We start from the raw sequence: 19,857 nt of genomic DNA on the forward strand, positions 1-19,857 counted from the left end.
ATTAACCCTGATTCTGATTCCATATTCTTCTGCAAACTCTTTGTATTCCGGCCTGTTAATCCACCTATTTGTTGAAATGTTGTTTTAAATGCATGGTTTTTCAATCCTCTGAACCGCTTCATGGTTGACGGATTACAACCAACGCATTTACAGTCTCTGCACCTAATTAAAACCCAAGCATGCAGATAATCAGAAATAAGAGATCTCAGACTATAGCCCCATAGGTTGGCTAGTGCTTCTCCTCTGCTATTAGAGATTGCCTTGTACGGTATCTCCATTCTCTATGGCCGTCCTCGATTATCTATTCTTTGGATGTTAATTAATAAATAACAAAACAGAATTATTTAGAATCTCTGCCATTTCTCTATTTGTCATTATTAATCCCCAATCTCACCTTTTAAGAAACTTAACATTGTTCCCTTATCGTGTAGAAATTAGCTACCTTACTCGCTTATTGTGTCTTTTCCAGCTGTATAAGTTTACTTAAAGTCCTCCTTTACAGATTTTTAAACATATCCCAAATTTTCCTTACCCCTGATGTTCACGCTGTTTTCCTTTCTATTTGACACCATTCTTTACGCATTGATTGCTCTAGCACTCCATCTAAGTTGACAATACCATATTTAAGTGGTATTATTACGATGTAATTCTATATTAAACATTGTTCCTGCCTCGATTTTAATCAGGTTTCTGCAAGGATCGAATAGGTTCCATATGTAGAGAACTATGTTTTTTTTATATATCATTTGTAGCGTCACTATCCATGTTTATGATTGGTTCGTCTAAAGCCGGGTGTCCTCCTATGATTGGCACAGACAACTGTCAATCTAGTTTTTATCTCCGATTGGCCAATCTTTGCGGTTCCTCCGCCTGCCTGTCAGGAATCGGGTGTCAATCAGGTCAATTTCCAACCAGGGAGTGAAATTGGAGGAAAAGTTTCGGATAAGTTTGTAACAATGAGAAGTCGTAAAGGGAAAGGCGGTCAGCGGGGCGAAGAGAACGCTGCCCGAGCTGACAGTAAGTACATGTCCGACTCTGCCCCCACCTCGGCCGGACTAACCGTTTTGTGGGTTTTCCTGCTGCTAGTGGTGGCCGGGTGTGGGATTGCCGGCTGGTACATTCAGCAGCAACTCCACACCATCGACAGCCTGGATCAGACCATTCAAATTCTGCAGAAAAGACTGTCTCAGGTCGAACTAATCCATTCTCAAATGAAGGAGCTGAACGAGAAGGTAAGTACCAACCTGGGGATTCAATTCACCCACGCCCTGAAGTTTGCAATCGTGGCAGGGAACTAACTCTCAGCAGTAATGACTGCAGGTGATAGGAAAGAGTTCCAAACTGAATATTTTAAATACAGTTTCTGACCAATAAACGGATTTCAGAGAGAAGGTGACGGTCACTATAATTGATGTCAAAGCAGGAGATGATTTAGAATGGATTAAAAACATTGGAACCATATGACGGGTCAGTCAGGTGGGAACTTCTGATATCACAGGGTTCAATTTGACAATCACAGATTTACGAAGCAGACTTGTCCTCATATCGGGAGTTATGAATGATGTTCAGACCCAACAGGCTCACGGAATGGTTACAGTTCAGAAAGATACCACTCAGCTCATCAAGTCTCTGTCTGCACCCTTTGTCTTTAACATAAAAAAAAATTGCTCGTGTAATTTTCAAGGTTCAAAATACATTTATTATCAAAGTAGGTATACTATATACAACTTTGAGATTCGTCTCCTTACACGGGTCCACAATTCTTGTCATTCCAGGTCATCCAGTGCTTTATCTCAGCCAATGAGCAATGTTTCCCTGTCAATCACTCATGAGTTTAAGTATGCTCATCAATTCTCCTTAAAATGTATTCTGTTTTGAGGACGGCCTCTTTTCTCCAGTCAATCCACAGAAACGAAGTTCAGCATCCCCTATAATCATGTTAAATCTCTTCTACGCCCTGCTCAAGCACATTTTAATTGTTAATTGGTTTATTAATGTCACATGTGCTGAGAGTAGGTAGCTAAATTTCCATCCATACAGTCAACTTCTAAGCATACCAGGTTGTACAAAGGGAAAAACAATAATCTCGCAGAATATAGTGTTACATACAAAGGAGTAGAAGGTGCAGTTCTGATGACAATGAGACCATGACAATGTAGATGTGAGGTCAAGTTCATCCTTATAATAAAGACATCCATTCTACAGTCTATAATAGTAGTTCTTTATAGATACAGATTGGCAATTCTCTATCGGTCTATACTTGGCTGATTCTAACCCTGCTCATTGAATCTACTTCCCAGGTTTATCCCTGTACAATTCATTTGAAAAGACTATAACATCTGGAATTTTTCAGTCCTGGAGATGTTGGGAAGATTGTGGCCAGGAGTTACTGTCCTTGCCTTTCTCAGCAGTCTGGACTGCATCACATCAGGCCCAGATGATTTATCCAATTAAGTGTGGCTAGCCTTCCTGGTACCACTACTCTTTTGAATTTTTGTCCAGCCAGAATCTCAACTGCATCTTCATTGGCATTTTCATAGCACCTAAAACATGCCCTCAGCTTTCACAAGTAAACTGGCTTTTTTGTCTCTGAGTGGCCTTTCCTCTCCTTCTACAACCCTATATATTTTTTGAGATACAGCACGCAATAGGCCCTTCCGGCCAGCAATCTTCCAACTTAACCCTAGTTTCAACACAGGACAATTTATAAAGACCAATTAACCTACCAAGCGATAGGGCTTTGGACTGTGGGAGGGAAACCAGAGCACCCAGAGGATGACGGGGAGAATACACAGACTCCTTACAGGCAATGGCAGGAATTGGACCCAGGTCACTGGTATCGTAAAGTGTTGTGCTAACCACTACACTACCATGCTCTTGTACACGTGCCTATAATTTGTTGCATTAAAAGGGAGACGGAGAAAACAAATGGAACTGACAACTATGCATGATTCAGGCAACCTTCACATGCAGCAGGCATGCCTCTGCATCACGCCCTTTTATTTTAAAGAGCAACACACGCCATCATGTTATTTTGGAGCTCCAAAACGAAGATAAGTAAAGGAAATTTTTTATGGAAATAAAATGAGCATTGACATTTTGTGCTGTAAAGGGAAGTCGATTGTCACTGATTTTGGGGTTTGATATTGTCATTTGGATCTTGAATCACGGGTGATTTCTAGGAGTTTTACATATTGCTGTTATTGTTTGAATTGGAGAACAATGCTAAGAACCTGTATTTCAGAAGAGTCCTCAGAAGTTTCTTGGGTTTTGCTTCATTTGTTTAAATCAAACAATATTGATTATAGAGTCATGCTGGAGTTTCACAGTGCATATTATGGCTCAAACACCCAGAACTCTTGTTAATGCAGCTGCATTCCAGAGACTCCTTCCAATGATCTTCACCTGGGTGTATAGTTGAAAGTTGCTTTGTAGTAATAGTGTGCTTGATGTTTCATACTGACAAGAGCACCTGCATCTTCCTCAATTGAATATTGAGATAAAGGTAATCGTGTCCTGCGTTTTCATCCAGAATATATCTTCATTTGCCAATCTAACACAGCTAAGATACTTTTGATCCTACTCCTTATTTTCCTGATGGTGTCTCAGAGTTTTCCTCACCTTCAGAATTTTGTCAGTGGACTGTGGTGTAGCAATTGTGTCACATGTGAAATTCAGTTAGTGCCCATGTTAACATTTGCACAACCACCAGAGATTCTACACATGTATACAGCAGAATGTTTGACCTGACAAATCGGCGGCATGCATCTGTTTAAGTTTTGAAAAAAAGACAGGAAGTTCAAGATTCAGCAGGTCAGGTAGCATCTGTGTGGAAAAAAGCAGTAAACATTTCAAGTCAATGGCCTTTCCTCAAAAAAGGGCAATTAGAAAACCAGCATATTTCAAGTTGCAGAGGGTGTGGGAGACTGCAGACAACATGGGAAACTTGAGAGAAGGTGAAGACCCAGAGAGACTGAGATACCAATGATGGCTAAGAGCGGATGGTGAAAATGTCTTGGGACAGTACATAACAAATGAAATAAAGCTCGTTATGCTACAAAATAACTGAAATAATCTTATGCGGGATGCAGTTTAGGGTCACACAAATGAAAAGATCAAACTTGACCTGTAACCAAAGACTGTGTCATGTTGCAATAATTTATTTTTAATTGTTGAATCAGAGTTAAGTCAAATAAATATAATATTATAATGTTAATATTTTTGGCAATAGATAGATACTTTATTGATCCCAAAGGGATTTACAGTATCATAGTAGCATTACCAGTGCACAGATATGCAAATATTAGAAGCGACGCAAGAAAGAGTGAATGGATATAACCTCTGAAGTATCAATGTTCATCATTTACCTATAGGTAGTAATTATGATTAATGTACAATTTTTTTGCTATTCTGCCATTGATCTTATGGGTTCTTTGTCTTTGATATAATAGTGCACCACTCACTAGAATAATCTGTGCCCAAATACCCTAAGTATGTTCAGAAATTATCCCTTTTTGTGAAACAAGATTGAATTTATAGTTAATGCAAAAAGCACTTCTCCTTTAAACATTAAATCCTTTCACAGTCATAGTTAAACAGCACGGAAACTAGCCCTGTTTGTCCAAGCCTAGCAAAGTTCCTTCTTGTTTTGGTCCTCTATGCCTGTATCTTGCCCACATTCCATGAAACCATGGATTCCCAACCTAGGGTCCCCAAACCCCTTGGTACATGTAGGGATCTATGGCATAATAAAGGTTGGGAACCCCTACTCTAAACCATTCCTACCCATGAACCTGTCCAAATATTTTCAATATCATGCAATTCGTTCATTGTAAAATTCAAAGTAGTGGCTAGAGCGCTCAACCATTATTTGAAAATCGAGAAAGTCTGGAAATCTGAAGCAAAACACACACAAAATGCTGGAGGAGCTCAGCAGGTCAGGCAGCATCTGTGGAGATGAATAAACAGTCAACATCTCAGGCCCAGATCCTCTTTCATGAATGAAAAGGAAGTGGGGGAGGCCCCAAATAAAAAGGTAAGGGAGAGGAAGGAGACTAGCTGTAAGGTGATAGGTAGAGCCAAGTGGGTGGGAAAGGTAAAGGGCTGGAGAAGAAGGAACTTGACAGGAGAGGACAGAGGACCTCAGGAGAAAGGGAAGGAGACCCAGGCGGAAGTGACAGTCAGAAGAGAAGAGGTTAGAAAGTCAGGGGGGAGAACAGAGGAAGAGGGGAGTGGGAGGGGAAATAAACTATTTGCCTATTTCACCATTATTTGCCTGATTACAAGCCAGGATAAGATTAGTTCCTTTTGGTCTGGATCAATGCTAAACAATAGTTAAGTCATTTTATGCAAGGCTTTGAATTGTAAATTATAAATGATAATAATTTCCTTTCAACTCCCTTGTAAAATCCCAGGTGTTAGTGTATAACTACTATGATTTCCTTGTTGGCAAGTGATGTCTTAATGACTTGCATTTAGGGAGTATGTACCCTGAATCTTACACAAGATGGTGGAGGTCCTTTTAGCTGATAATAGAATCGCAAATAATTCTGTTGTTTCCAGATGCATGGATAGCTTGAGACCTTTGCTGATATGGAGAAGTGAAAGGGAAAATTGCAGCTATATAGGACCCTGGTCAGACCCCACTTGGAGTACTGTGCTCAGTTCCGGTCGCCTCACTATAGGAAGTATGTGGACACCATAGAAAGGGTGCGGAGGAGATTTACAAGGATGTTGCCTGGATTGGGGAGCATGCCTTATGAGAATAGGTTGAGTGAACTTGGCCTTTTCTCCTTGCAGCGACGGAGGATGAGAGTTGACTTGATAGAGGTGTACAAGATCATGAGAGGCATTGATCGTGTGGATAGTCAGAGGCTTTTTCCCAGGGCTGAAATGGCTAGCATGAGAGGGCACAGTTTTAAGGTGCTTGGAAGTAGGTACAGAGGAGATATCAGGGGTAAGTTTTCTACACAGAGAGTGGTGAGTGCATGGAATGGGCTACTGGCGGCGGTGGTGGAGGCGGAAACGATAGGGTCTTTTAAGAGACTGCTGGATGGGTACATGGAGCTTAGAAAAATAGAGGGCTATGGGTAAAGCCTCAGTAGTTTTAAGGTAGGGACATGTTCGGCCTGTATTGTGCGGTATTTTTCTATGTTTCTATGAAAACTTATTCTTCTGGCACAAAATTAATGGTTGCCTTTTTTCTAAGACATAGGAGCAGAATTAGGCCATTTGGCCAGTTGAGTCTGTCTGCCATTGAATCATGGCTGATCCTTTCTTTTCCTTCCTCAGCCCCACTCCGTGGGCTTCTCCCGGTAGCCTTTGATGCCGTGGCCAACCAAGAACCTATCAATATCCACTTTGTATACACCCAATGGCCTGGCCCCCATAGCTGCCTATGGTAACAAATTTCACAAATTTACTACCCTCTGGCTAAAGAAATTTCTCTGCACCTCTGTTTTGAATGGAAACCCCTCTATCCTGAGGCTGTGCCCTCTTGTCCTAGACTCCCCCACCATGGGAAATACCCTTTCCACATCTACTCTTTCTAAGCATTTAAACATTCAAAAGGTTTCAAAGAGATCACCCCTGATCCATCTGAATAAAAGTGAGTACAGGCCCAGAGCCATGAAACGTTACTCATATAATAACCGTTTCGTTCCTGGGATCATACTTGTGAACTTCCTTGAAACCCTCTCCAATGCTAGCATGTCTTTTCTTAGATGAGGAGCCCAAACTGTTCACAATACTCAAGGTGAGGCCTCACCAGTGCCTTATAAAGCCTCAGCATCACATCCTTGCTCTTGTATTCTAGACCTCTTGAAATGAATGCTAACATTGCATTTGGCTTCCTCACCACAGCCTCTACCTGCAAGTTAACCTTTAGGGTGTTCTGCACAAGAACTCCCAAGACCCTTTGCATCTAAGAGTTTTGGATTTTCTCCCCATTTAGAAAATAGTCAGCACATTTATTTCTTCTAGCAAAGTGCATGGCCATGTATTTCCCAACATTGTATTTCATTTGCCATTTTTTTGCCCATTCTCCTAATCTGTCTATGTCCTTCCGCAGCCTACCTGTTTCCTCAACATTACCTGCTCCTCTACCGTTCTTCATATCATCTTCAAACTTGGCAACAAAGCCATCTATTCCATCATCTAATTCATTGACATACAGCCTAAAAAGATGTGGTCGCAACACCAATCCCTGTGGAACATCTGGCAAACAACTAGAAAAGGATCCTTTTATTCCCCATCACTGCCTGCTACTAATCAGCCAATGTCCTAGCCATGCCAGTAACTTTCCTGTAATACCGTGGGCTCATAACTTGGTAAGCAGCCTCATGTGTGGCAGCTTGTCAAAGGCCTTCTGAAAGTCAAATATAGAACACCCACTGCATCCCCTTTATCTTGTAATCTCCTCAAAGAATTCCAACAGGTTCATCAGACAAGATTTTCCCTTAAGGAAAGTATGCTGAATTTTTTCTATTTTGTCCTGTATCACCAAGTGTTGCATAATCTCATCCTTAACAATTGACTCCAGTATCTTCCCAACCACTGAGTTCAGGCTAACTGGTCTATAATTTCCTTTATGCTCCCTCCCTCCTTTCTTAAAGAATAGAGTGACATTTGCAATTTTCCAGTTCTCCTGAACCATGCCAGAGTCCAGCGATTCTTGAAATATCATTACTACTGCCCTCACAATCTCTACTGCTACTCTTTCAGAACCCCAGGGTGCAGTTTATTTCATCTGTGTGACTTAAGTCCCTGTAGATTTTTCAGCTTGTTAAGCACCTTCTCCCTTGTATTAGTAACTGCACTCACTTCCCTTCCCTCACACCGGGCACACTGCTAGTGCCTTCCACATTGAAGACTCATTTAGTTCATCTGCCATCTCCTTGTCCCCCATCACTATTTCTCTGGCCTCATTTTTTAACGGTCCTATATCTATTCTCATCTCTCTTTTAGTTTTATATGCTTGTAAAAGCTTTTTCTATCAACCTTGATCTTGTTTGCTAGCTTGCTTTCATATTTCATCTTTTCCCTCCTAATGATTTGTCTTGTTGCTTTCTGTAAGTTTTTTAAAGCATTCCTATCCTCCACCTTCCTGCTAATTTTTGATTTGTTGTATGCCTCCTCTTTTGATTTTACATTAGCTTTGATTTCCCTTGTCAGCCACAGTTGTACTATTTTGCCATTTGAGTATTTCTTTGTTCATGGAATACATCTGTCCTGCACCTTCCTCATTTTTTTCCCAGAAACTCAAGTCATTGTTGCTTTGCTATCATCCCTGCCAGCATCTCCTTCCAATTTACTTTGGCCAACTCCTCTCTCATACCACTGTAATTTCCTTTACTCTGGTGAAATATTGCTACGTCAGAATTTGCTTTCTCCTTAATCAAATTTCAAGTTGAACTCAATCATATTGTGATCACTGTCTCCAAAGTTTTCCTTTACCTTAAGCTCCCTAATCGCCTCCAGTTCATTACATAACACCCAATCCAGTATAATTGATCCCCTAGTGGGCTCAACGACAAACTGCTCTATAAAGACATCTCATAAGTATTCAACAAATTCACTCTCTTGGGATCCATTACCAACCTGATTTTCCCCATCTACCTACATGTTAAGATCTCCCATGACTATCATAACACTGCCCTTTTAACACATCTATTTCTCATTGTAGTCCATATCTCAGCTACTGTTTGCAGGTCTGTATATAATTGCCATCAGGGTCCTTTTACCCCTGCAGTTTCTTAACTCAACCTACAAGGATTCAACATCTTCCGATTCTGTGTCACATCTTTCTAATGATTTGATGCCATGCTTTACCAGCAGAGCCATTCTGCCTACCTGCCTATATATCGGATACAATGTGTAACCTTGGATGTTCAGCCCTCAACTGCAACCATCGTTCAGCCATGATTCAGTGATGGCCTCAACATCATACCTGACAATCTGTGAAAGTGCAACAAGATTATCCACTTATTTCATTTACGCTGTACATTGAGATATTACACTTTAGGTGCTGTATTTGCTACCTGTATTGAATATGCATCCCTAATGCACTGACTCAGCACCTGGCTGTGCGGTGTGCCAACAACAATCTGGCCCTTAACACCCAGAAGACCAAGGAGATCATTGTGGACTTCAGGCATGCCAGGGGTCACACTCACCTCCCCATCTACATCAACGGAACTGTAGTGGAGCGTGTATCAAGCGTCAAATTCCTTGGTGTCCACATTTCCGAGGATCTCACCTGGTCCCTGAACTCCTCCATCCTGATCAAAAAGGCGCAACAGCACCTTTATTTCCTATGGAGCATGAAGAAAGCTCACCTCTGTCCCAGGATACTGACGGACGTTTACCGCTGTACCATTGAGAGCATACTCATCAACTGCATCTCAGTGTGGTATGGCAACTGTCCCGTATCAGACCGCAAAGCACTCCAGCGTGTGGTGAAAACTGCCCAGCGGATTATCTGCACCCAATTACCCACTATTGAGAACATCTACCATAAATGCTACCTGGGCAGGGTGAAAAGCATTATCAAGGATGCATCTCACCCTAACCATGGACTTTTTACTCTCCTCCCATCCGGTAGGTGCTACAGGAGTCTCCGCTCCCTCACCAACAGGCACAGGAAGAGCTTCTTCCCTGAGGCTGTGACCCTGCTGAACCTCTTATCACAGCGCTAAGCAGTTTTGCATCTGTATTGTACTGTCTCAGTACTTTTATATTTGTGTGCTGTAGCACTTTTTTTATTCGCAGTTATTTTGTAAATAACACTATTCTTTGCATTTCTGGTCAGATGCTAAATGCATTTCATTGGCTTGGTATCTGTACTTGGCACAATGACAATAAAGTTGAATCTAATCTAATCTAATCTAATACTCACTGTGCTAACTGCAATTTTGTCCTATCATTTGCCTGCCCATCCTGCCAGTCTGACAGCACGCTATCTTTGTTTATTTTGCCATCCACCCCACATGAGAACATAAGAAATAGGAGCAGGAGTAGGCCATCTGGCCCGTCGAGCCTACTCCACCATTCAATAAGATCATGGCTGATCTGGCCATGGACTCATCTCCACCTACCTGTCATTTCCCTGTAACCCTTAATTCCCCTACTATGCAAAAATCTATCCAACCTTATCTTAAACATATTTACTGAGGTCACTTCCATGCTTCATTGGGCAAAGAATTCCATAGATTCACCACTCTCTGGGATAAGCCTCCTCATTTCCATCTTAAATCTACTCCCCCAAATCTTGAGGCTATGTCCCCTAGTTCTAGTCTCACCTACCAGTGGAAGCAATTTTCCTGGCTCTATCTTGTCTATTCCTTTCATATCTATAAGATCTCCTCTCATTCTTCTGAATTCTGGTGAGTACAGTCCCAGGCAACTCAATCTCTCCTCATAGTCTAACCCCCTCATCTCTGGAATTAATCTGGTGAACCTCCTCTGCACCACCTCCAAAGCCAGTATATCCTTCTTCAAGTATGAAGATCAGAACTGCACGCAGTACTCCAGGTACAGTCTCACTTGTATACTGTACAGTTGCAGCACAATCTCCCTTCTCTTAAATTCAATTCCTCTAGCAATGAAGGCCAACATTCCATTTGCCTTCTTGATAGCCTGCTGCACCTGCAAACCAACCTTTTGTGATTCATGCACAAGCACTTTGACATCCCTCTGCACAGCAGCATGCTGCAATTTTTTACCATTTAAATAATAATAATCTGATCTTCCATTTTCCATCCAAAGTGGATCACCTCGCATTTACCAACATTGTACTTTATCAGCCAGACCCTTGCCCGTTCACTTAACTTATCTCTCTGCAAACTCTCCATATCTTCTGCACAATTTGCCTTTCCACTCAATTTAGTGTCATCAGCAAACTTAGATACATTACATTTGGTCCCCTCTTCCAGATCATGAATGTATATTGTGATCACTTGCGGACCCAGCACCAACTCCTACAGCACACGACTGATTGCTAACTAGATTAACACCCATGTATCCCAACTCTCTGCTTTCTAACAGTTAACTGATCCTCTACTCATGCTAATACATCACTCTATGCATGCTTATCTTATGGATAAGTCTTTTATGTGGCACCTTATCGAATGCCTTCTGGAAATCCAAGTAAATAATATCCATCTGTTCTCCTCTATCCACTGCGCTCAATATATCCTCAAAGAACTCCAGTAAGTTTGTCAAACAGGACCTGCTTTTGCTGAATCTATGCTGCATCTGCATGATGGATCCAATTCTGTCCAGATGCCTCACTATTTCTTCTTTAATGATAGCTTCAAGCATTTTCCCAACTACAGATGTTAAACTACATTCTTTTTTTGAACATTGGCGTGACATTCGCTGTCGTCCAATCCACTGGGTCTTGACCAGAGTCCAGAGAATCTTGGTAAATTATTACCAAAGCCTCTACCATAACCTGCCATTTCTTTCAGTACCCTGGGATGCATTCCGTCAGGACCAGGGGACTTATCTATCTTCAGGCCCACAGGTTTGCACAGCACCACCTCTTAGTGATAGCTATTGTATCGAGGTCCTCACCTCCCGTCACATCCATAACATCTCTCCTTAGCATGTTAGATGTGTCCTGCACCGTAAAGACCAACACAAGATAGTCATTCAAAGCCTCAGCCATTTCCTCATTACCCAATATCAATTCCCTCTTCTTGTCCTCCAAGGGACCTATATTCACTTTAGTGACCTTTATCCACTTTATATAATTATAAAAACATTTATTATCCGTTTTTATATTTTGTGCTAGTTTACTTTCATAATCTACCTTCCTTTTCTTTATTGCTCACTTAGTGGTTCTTGTTGCTTTTTAAAATTTTCCCAATCTTCCAGATCCCCACGACCTTGGCGACTTGGTACACAAGAGCTTTTAGTTTGATGCCTTCTTTTATTTCCTTAGTTATCCATGGCTAGCTCTCCCCTCTCCCCCGCCCCATTTACTGTCCTTGCTTTTAACTGGAATATACTTTTGTTGAGCACCGTGAAAAGACCCCTTGAAAGTCTTCCTCTGTTCCTCAACCGTCCCACCATGTAGCCTGTGTTCCCAGTCTACCCTAACCAACTCCTCCCTCATCCCGTTCTAGTCTCCCTCGTTTAGGCATAATACACTGTCTGTGCCTCCTTTAAGGAGAATATATAAGCATCCGTTAGTCTCGTGAGACCATGGATTTGCGCCTCAGAATGTTTCCAGGGCGCAGGCCTGGGCAAGGTTGTAAGGAAGACTGGCAGTTGCCCATGCTGCAAGTCTCCCCTCTCCATGCCACCGATGTTGTCCAAGGGAAGAGCACTAGGGCCGGTACAGCTTGGCACCAGTGTTGTCACAGAGCAATGTGTGGTTAAGTGTCTTGCTCAAGGACACAAAACGCTGCCTCAGCTGAGGCTCGAACTAGCGACCTTCAAATCACTAGACCGACGCCTTAACCACTTGGCCACGCACCAACACGTGGAGAATAAATAAGCTTAGAAAACACATTTGTGTTTTTCCCTCCTCTGAAAACAATGTTTCTGCTTTTATTTCAGTTGTTGGTCGCAGAAGCTCATGAGCAAAGGTTGCAGGATCTCGAGATCGCCTGGGCTGAATCAAAAAAGAGAATGGAAATGACGACAGAAGCCGTGACACAGATTCAGTCAGCCAACGTGAATAGTAAAGTGGCTGTGCTCCAGTCAGAAATGAGTAAAACCCTGGGTGAGCTTAGGAAGGACTTCCTCACAAGGAATGATTTGGCTCAACTGGAGAATAGGGTCAAAGTTCTTCAAGAGGTTGAGTTTGCACAGGCAGAGCAGCAAGTTGCAAGTATGAAGGCTGCAACCTCCAAACTTGAAGAAAATGTAGATTTACTTTCTGCTTCATTACCAACCTTAACAAGTCGAGTTGCAAGCCTAGAGGCAGAAAGGCAAGACCTTCAGTCTCTTCAGCAAAGCATTCAAGACATCAATGTAGTCAAAGAATTAATGGACCATAGTCTTCCCTCTCTCTCCAACGGCATGATTGCATTAAGAAAACAGGTCAATGAGACTACCCAGGTGACTGATATTATTCGGTCACAGTTAGCCCAGCACAGCAAAGAATTATCAGCATTGAAAGACAGTGCATCTCACCAACAAGCTGAGCACCTGTCCAGAAAAGAGGAACTGGAACACATCAGGTTTATCATTGTTTTTCACCTACAGGATTGAAGAATTGCGACTGAACACATTCAAAAGTAGAATATAATGTTAAGGAGTATGGCACTGATGCTTGGTGCTTTTAATATACTTGAGATATTTGTGTTCTGCAGAAAATGAGTACTGCTCAGGTAACACCATATTCCCTGCTGTCTCCATTCCAGGAAAATGGCCAACCAGTTGCAGATGGAGAAGATTTCCATGGAAGAGTTGGAGAATGCTATTGAAAGCTTAGTAACCAGTAATATCAGTGAGCTGCAGAGGAGAACTAGCAACATGGATGAAATGCTAGCCACTCTGCAAAATCATGTCACAAAGGTAACACCCACTCCACGGACACAAAAAGTACAGCTTGTCAACTACTGTTTGTTTGTGGTACCTCATTTTAAAATTAATGTGTAGCTTTGAGCAAAATGGTTGCTAGTTTTAGATCTTTCATTGAAGTTTTGAGCCTGTTGCATTAATTTTTCCATTATTTCAATAAACTATTTGAAGAATCTCAAACTTCTTTGAACTAGTTTTTGGGTCTTTTGAGACAGGGTATTTAATCTACATGATAATTAATCTAGAAAAATAGTTTTAATTGATGTGCTTGAAGCTTTGAGTTAAGGAAACTTATTTGAAAAATAAGGGATGCTTAATCTATAGCATTTAAAATTTATCTTTACGAAATATAATTGTGTTGAATTCTCGTGCATTTTTTAATATTTTAAATTAGATTCCATGGAAATTTTTATCCATGCCAGTGCTAATGCTGGGGTTTGCCAATTTCTCAGAGAAAGTCCCAGTTCTAGGCTCAAAGTTTTCAAAGGTACATTTAATGTCAGAGAAATATATACAATATACATCCTGAAATGCTTTTTCTTCGCAACCATCCACAAAAACAGAGGAGTGCCCCCCAAAGAATGAATGACAGTTAGAACCCCAAAGTCCCCCCCAGCTCCCTTCCCTCCCATGCGTAAGAGGTAGCAAACAACAATCCCCCCTCCCCGCCACCGGCCAAAAAAAGCATCGGCACTCACCACCGAGCACTTAAGCATGAGCAAAGCAGCAGCAAAGACTACTAGTTCACCCGGTATTTGACATACCACAGGCTTAATCTATTCACAGCATTTGCCAAGTTCCTACCGCCAGCTGGTTTTGTGCTAGGTGGAGTCATGGAGTGCAATTGGACAGTGAAAACCTTGCAGACTTTCTTACTCTCAGAGTGGGTAGTTTGCCCTTACAGCTTGCTTGCTCCTGGCACAGCAGTGCCTATTAGAGTAATGTATGGAGCGGGGGGGGGGGGGGGCGTGCTGCTGACAGAAAGGAAACAGATGTCAGTAAAGTTTATCATTTTGTGTTTCCTTTAAATGTTATTAACACTTATTCTTCTGTTCACTACATTACCTTCTAAGTCAGGGGGTCCCAACCTTTTTTATGCCGTGGACCCCTACCATTAATTAAGGAGTCCATGAACCCCGGGTTGGGAACTCCTGCTCTAAATAAACCTGGCAGGCTTCAGTGTGCTTGGAATGAATTGACTTGATTAATGTAATCTGACATTATATGGGTTTAATAGACTATTTGAATAGCTTCAGTGCACATTATTAAACAACAGACAATGTAAGAGCAAAACTGTGAAGCAAAGTTTTTTCCCAAGTAAAATAATACAGAAATTGGTGTAAACTAGGTGCTTTCATATTGAATTTCATACTAGAGTGACTGCATGTTTCAGTGATTCACTGCCAGAACTGAAGTTCTTCCCACTAACAATGAAGATGAATCTGTCCAAGTGTGTTTGTGCAGGCATGTGAAACATTTTCTGTTTGGGCCCCAGCCAACCATAGCCTAAGCAGTCTATTTTCTTTAACTTTCACATGAACTGGGCAAGTTTTATCATAGTTGGCTTCACACTGGACCAGGCTAGGATGAAGCAAGAATCTTTGCTGATTTTCCTAAGACCCTTTGGATCAGCAAGTGATTTCATTGCCTCTCTTTTTCAGTGACTTTAACGATGATGAAAATGAGGGGCAAATCTGCATGTTAATTCAAACATATCTTGGCTGTAAGAGTGGAATATCAAAAAATGACCCTGCGAACCTAATAGCTATTTTCAGCATCTCCAGATTTTCTCTTGTTTGTAGCTATAACATTATGTTGGAATTGCAGAACTTAAAAATAATCTATTAAAATTTAAATAGGAAATCATTAGAGAAAACTGAACTGACTGTCCTTAAATATAACCACATATTATCCAAACAAAAATACACTCCTGTTAATGATCAGAAACCTTTTGCATCATAGCTCAGTGACACGGTCGTGGGATATATAGCTCCACTTGTATAACCTCTAAACATATTAGCACCTTTAAATGAAGCAAACCTAGATTTGAGAGCTGAAGAACATAGCCCAGGTTGTACACTTTGATTATTGTGTGCAAGTTCCAACAAACAAAATGTATTGAAGCATTGGCATTCTGTCTCTCTTCAGGTTGAAAGTGATGGGGCCAATCAAAATAAAGAGTTAGCAGATGCATTGAATCAGACATCTCATACTCTGCAAAAAACCTTGGGAAAAATAGAAACAAATCTCAAGAGGACTGTAGAGCAATGTAAGTATTGTCTCATCACAGAGTATGAGTGCCACTGACCATAAGCAATCTATACATCTAATGTTGGTACCTTGGTTTTAAGTAAATATCTTTTGGTTTTCTCCTCTTCTGCTGAAAGCGCTTTCAAGGTGGATCATGGTTTTATTTTCCCTTCATGACTTATTTAAGTGTTTCTTTTTATGTGTAGATCTTCAATAATCTATTCAACTCAGATGACTTTAGTTCCTTCCTCATGCTCACTGTCTATCTTGTTCTTTACTTTGCATTTTGAGATAATTCAGAGGCTGTTAGGACAGTTGTTGTGTCAACTACCAGCATAAGAGTTGACTCTTTCTGCTATACGTAGGTAGAACTTTTTGTTATGTGTAGGCTACTCTTCGGTCACTGGGAAGCTTGCATTTGAGAATTTTTTAAAGTAAAACAATCTCATCCTCACTGATCTCTATCTTAATTTGAGATGTTTTTAATTAAGTGATTTTAATTACACAGAAAATTAGTTGGGGGAATTACGTTGGAGTTTTTGTAGAAAAAGAGGTGATGCTTTTAGAAGGAAATGGGAGGGCACTCAAGTGGCTGAAAATAACGCTTAACACTTATGTTTTAAACAGGTTTATCAGGAGAAGTAAGAACTTTCTGTGAAACTTCAGAGAATTGTGCTTGGCCACACATTCGGGAAGTTAACTTTCCTCATCGCATACTGAAGGATCCAGTGATAATGCTGAGTTTAGCTGAAATCAGCTCAGTTGATTCAGTTGGAGTAACAGTGAAAGCTTTAGATATTACGGACTCTGGTTTTAAGATCCAAATTAGTAGCATTGGTAATTATAATCTGTCAACTGTGAGAGTCAACTGGTTGCTCTGTGCTTAGATGAAGTGACTTTCAAAAATCTGGACGAAACACCAATCCTATGGGAAAAAGCTGAGAGAAACAGTCATGACTTTCAATGTAAGGTGATAAGACTTTCCTATCAGAGCTCCTCGAGCTAATTCAATGCTAAAGTAGTTAATCTGTTTGAAATTAATTATTTGCAACCTTTATTATGAATTTCTCCTTGTGTAAATGGACCCAGTGTTTTTATATCAAAGATGCAAAAGTGCCGTATTTCATAGGAAATGGCAGTTTAAAGACCAGTACGTACAACTATATAGATCAGAGAAACAGGCAACATAACTATACCTAATCAGTTGAGTAATTAATTGTAGGCTTTCAAGCCAATAAAATGGTAAATGAATAAAAACAGATGGCGTGGAGTAGGAGTGCAGAGTGGATATTGATTGTCCACTTATTTCGTTTGAAACTGAAGTAAATGAAATTATGTTGCAATATAAGGAAACAGTGTTTGCACTCGCTGTGTAATTGCTGGAGCTTCTGATTGTATTTATTGTGGGGCATGATAATGAACAAAGTTATAATAGGAAATTTTCAGTAAATGTATTTGTTCATAAGGTGAAGAAATTATGTGTATGTATTGTCCCTTTCTGATTGTCATTGAACTGAGGAACTGGCCCCTTTGTTAGGCTTGGAGTCGCATGTGGACGAAACCCCACATAGGAGTTTCCTCCCCTTGAAAAATATCAGTGAATCTAAGGGTTTTTGAGATAATCTAGTCATTTAATTTTCAACATTACTGAAATCTAAATAGCTATTCATTCCTAAATCCTCAAGGTTGGCCAAAGTAGTACATGAACTTGTGTAACAGTCTAGCTTTTAGTCCAGTATCATTGCTATTAGTTGCATCATGTCTTGCATGAACTTGTACGGTATTTATCAGCTTTTGCTCCTATGGCCCTTGATAATACTTACTCACCAAAAATCCATCTCTATATTGAATCCTTCAGTTGGCCCAACATCCAAGCTTTTTAAGGAATTGGGTGCCAGATCTCTACAGCTTTTGCTTCCCTCTTCTCAATTCTTCTGCCAGAGGAAATAGAGTAAATTAAGGGAAACCATGATCATTAGTATAGTGGTTAGCATAGTGCTATTACAGTATCAGAAACCCAGGTTCAATTCCACTACTGAGTAAGAAGTTTGTACGTTTTCCCTGTGACTGTGTGGGTTTCTTCCAGTTGCTCTGGTTTCCTCCCATGTTCCAAAGACATATGGGTTAATAGGTTAAATGGTCTCATGGGTTAATAAGTTAAGTGTTCATATGGGTTAATAGGTTAAATGGTCTCATGGGTTAATAAGTTAAGTGTTCATATGGGTTAATAGGTTAAATGGTCACATGGGTTAATAAGTTAAGTGTTCATATGGGTTAATAGGTTAAATGGTCACATGGGTGTAACTGGGCGTCAAGGCTTTTTGAGCAGGAAGGGTATGTTATTATGCTATATCTCTAAATAAAAATAAAAAATCTAAGTATTTTCATATTTTCGTAAATAACAGCAGTTTTGTCAGCAGCCCATAATAAACTAGGCCTCTGTACAACGGTGAAAGTATACCAGCTCTAAATCACTGCATTCTTCTTAAAGGATAATGCACAAAGTGAATGTATTACTGCAGGTGGGATTTGACTAAAGGCCAATTTATATTTGTGCATCAAATCGACGCCGTAGGTATGGCGTAGCTGCGTACCCAACACTGTACCCTATGCCGTAGCCTGACGCACACCTCCGCAAAAATTTTACTACGCGTTGCAGCGACGCAGACCGCAACAACTGTGATTGGTCAGCTTGGTAGCATCGCATTTCCTCCAACGCTGCAATAGCTTCCCATTGGGCGACTGAAGGGCAGGGAAGGAACTCTGGCTGCAATGCTTTCCATAAAGCTTTACAGACCTCCGAAATTATGGAGGACCCTGTGCTTGACGCCAGTTTGTAGCTAGCTGCTGCAGCCTGTTGACTTCCACCTGAAGCTAAAACTCGAATGGTGATTGCCAGTCTCGGAGTATACTGTGCATACACCGATGCGAAATAAATGGTTGGAGACGATGAATCAAATCGTCAAATCTACCTGCCGATATCCGAAAGTATTTGAAATACACTTCCTCGTCCATGTCTCTCAGTGGCCGGACAAGCACAGAAAATTCACCCTCCTTCAGTTTCAGTGGCCATTGTTTGAAGTTTGAGTTTCTTCATGTTGAGCCCACTTGCGTAGGCTACGGCGTAAGCTAGTACGCACAAGTACAAATCAGCCTTAAGTTGAAGTATAACTTCCTCCCCTTTGCATTCCAATCCACCCAAATTTCCTTGGTGTGTTGACTTTTTAAAATATGCAGAGTATTATCTTTCTTGCATAAACAATACAGGACTTCTGTTGAATTTGTTTTGGCCACTTGATATTTGTCCCTTTGTACCTCTCTATAACATTCTGCTTTCCTGACTTGGCACCATCTTTAGACTTTGATATGCTCAGGTCATTAATAAACATGGTAAAAATATAAAGGCCTTGTAATGCATGCAAGAATACACAGCTTGTCACATTCTGTAGGGTGTTGTCCATACATCTTCCACCTGCTGCCCACCAAATCCATTTGAAACCAAGGTTTAAATATTGCCTCCGTTTTTGCAACTCTGTGCAGTTATTTAAGCACTTAAGAGCAGCAGATTTGAAAGCTTTGTACTTTTGATAAATATAATCCATATTTCTAAAAGATGTATAATTTTGTTTGCTGCAGTACTAGTAGTACAGTATATCTATGATTTTATCAGAAGTCTGTTGATCAGCTCTGATGGGGCATAGCACACTTTGTACAGGCAATTAATCTCCTATAATTACCTATTATGAATTCAGTTGGTACTCTTTTGATTTCACATTTATTATTCTGAAGATGGATGGACAAAGAAATATGACTGAATTATTTTTTCTGTATTTAAATAAACTTAATTCCATAAAATCAGAAATCATAATTTATTTACCTGTCCTTGCAGTATTGAAAATTAGTGTTTAACAATAGCAATTGAGTTTCAAAATAGTTAAGTGTTTTACATATTATAAAAATATTCCATAGTACTGAAATATTCTCTATTACTGTACTGTGACCTAGCTTTTCCCCTGCTTGTATTTTGCAGTTATATAATGAAATGAATATGGCCATCAACGACAAATACCTTAT

At 40.5% G+C, this 19,857-nt stretch overlaps 1 protein-coding gene across 1 annotated transcript; it reads left to right on the forward strand.

The window, feature by feature from the left end:
- The first annotated feature begins 884 nt into the window (after positions 1-884).
- Positions 885-19,586, forward strand: LOC134355943 (mitochondrial proton/calcium exchanger protein-like). Its single transcript, XM_063066485.1, has 5 exons — positions 885-1,232; positions 12,565-13,190; positions 13,374-13,527; positions 15,682-15,802; positions 16,411-19,586. The coding sequence occupies exons 1-5, from the start codon at positions 957-959 to the stop codon at positions 16,668-16,670; spliced, it is 1,437 nt and encodes a 478-aa protein (XP_062922555.1). The 5' UTR covers positions 885-956; the 3' UTR covers positions 16,671-19,586.
- Positions 19,587-19,857: the final 271 nt, after the last annotated feature.

This window comes from Mobula hypostoma, chromosome 13, assembly GCF_963921235.1.
Source record: "Mobula hypostoma chromosome 13, sMobHyp1.1, whole genome shotgun sequence".
Lineage (NCBI taxonomy): Eukaryota > Metazoa > Chordata > Chondrichthyes > Myliobatiformes > Myliobatidae > Mobula > Mobula hypostoma.

Excerpts from the sequence above, each read along its gene's own strand:
- LOC134355943 (XM_063066485.1), top strand. The coding sequence starts at position 957 with ATGAGAAGTCGTAAAGGGAAAGGCGGTCAGCGGGGCGAAGAGAACGCT. Across the intron at positions 13,191-13,373 it reads GAGGAACTGGAACACATCAG|GAAAATGGCCAACCAGTTGC; the intron begins GTTTATCATTGT and ends TCTCCATTCCAG. Across the intron at positions 13,528-15,681 it reads TGCAAAATCATGTCACAAAG|GTTGAAAGTGATGGGGCCAA; the intron begins GTAACACCCACT and ends GTCTCTCTTCAG.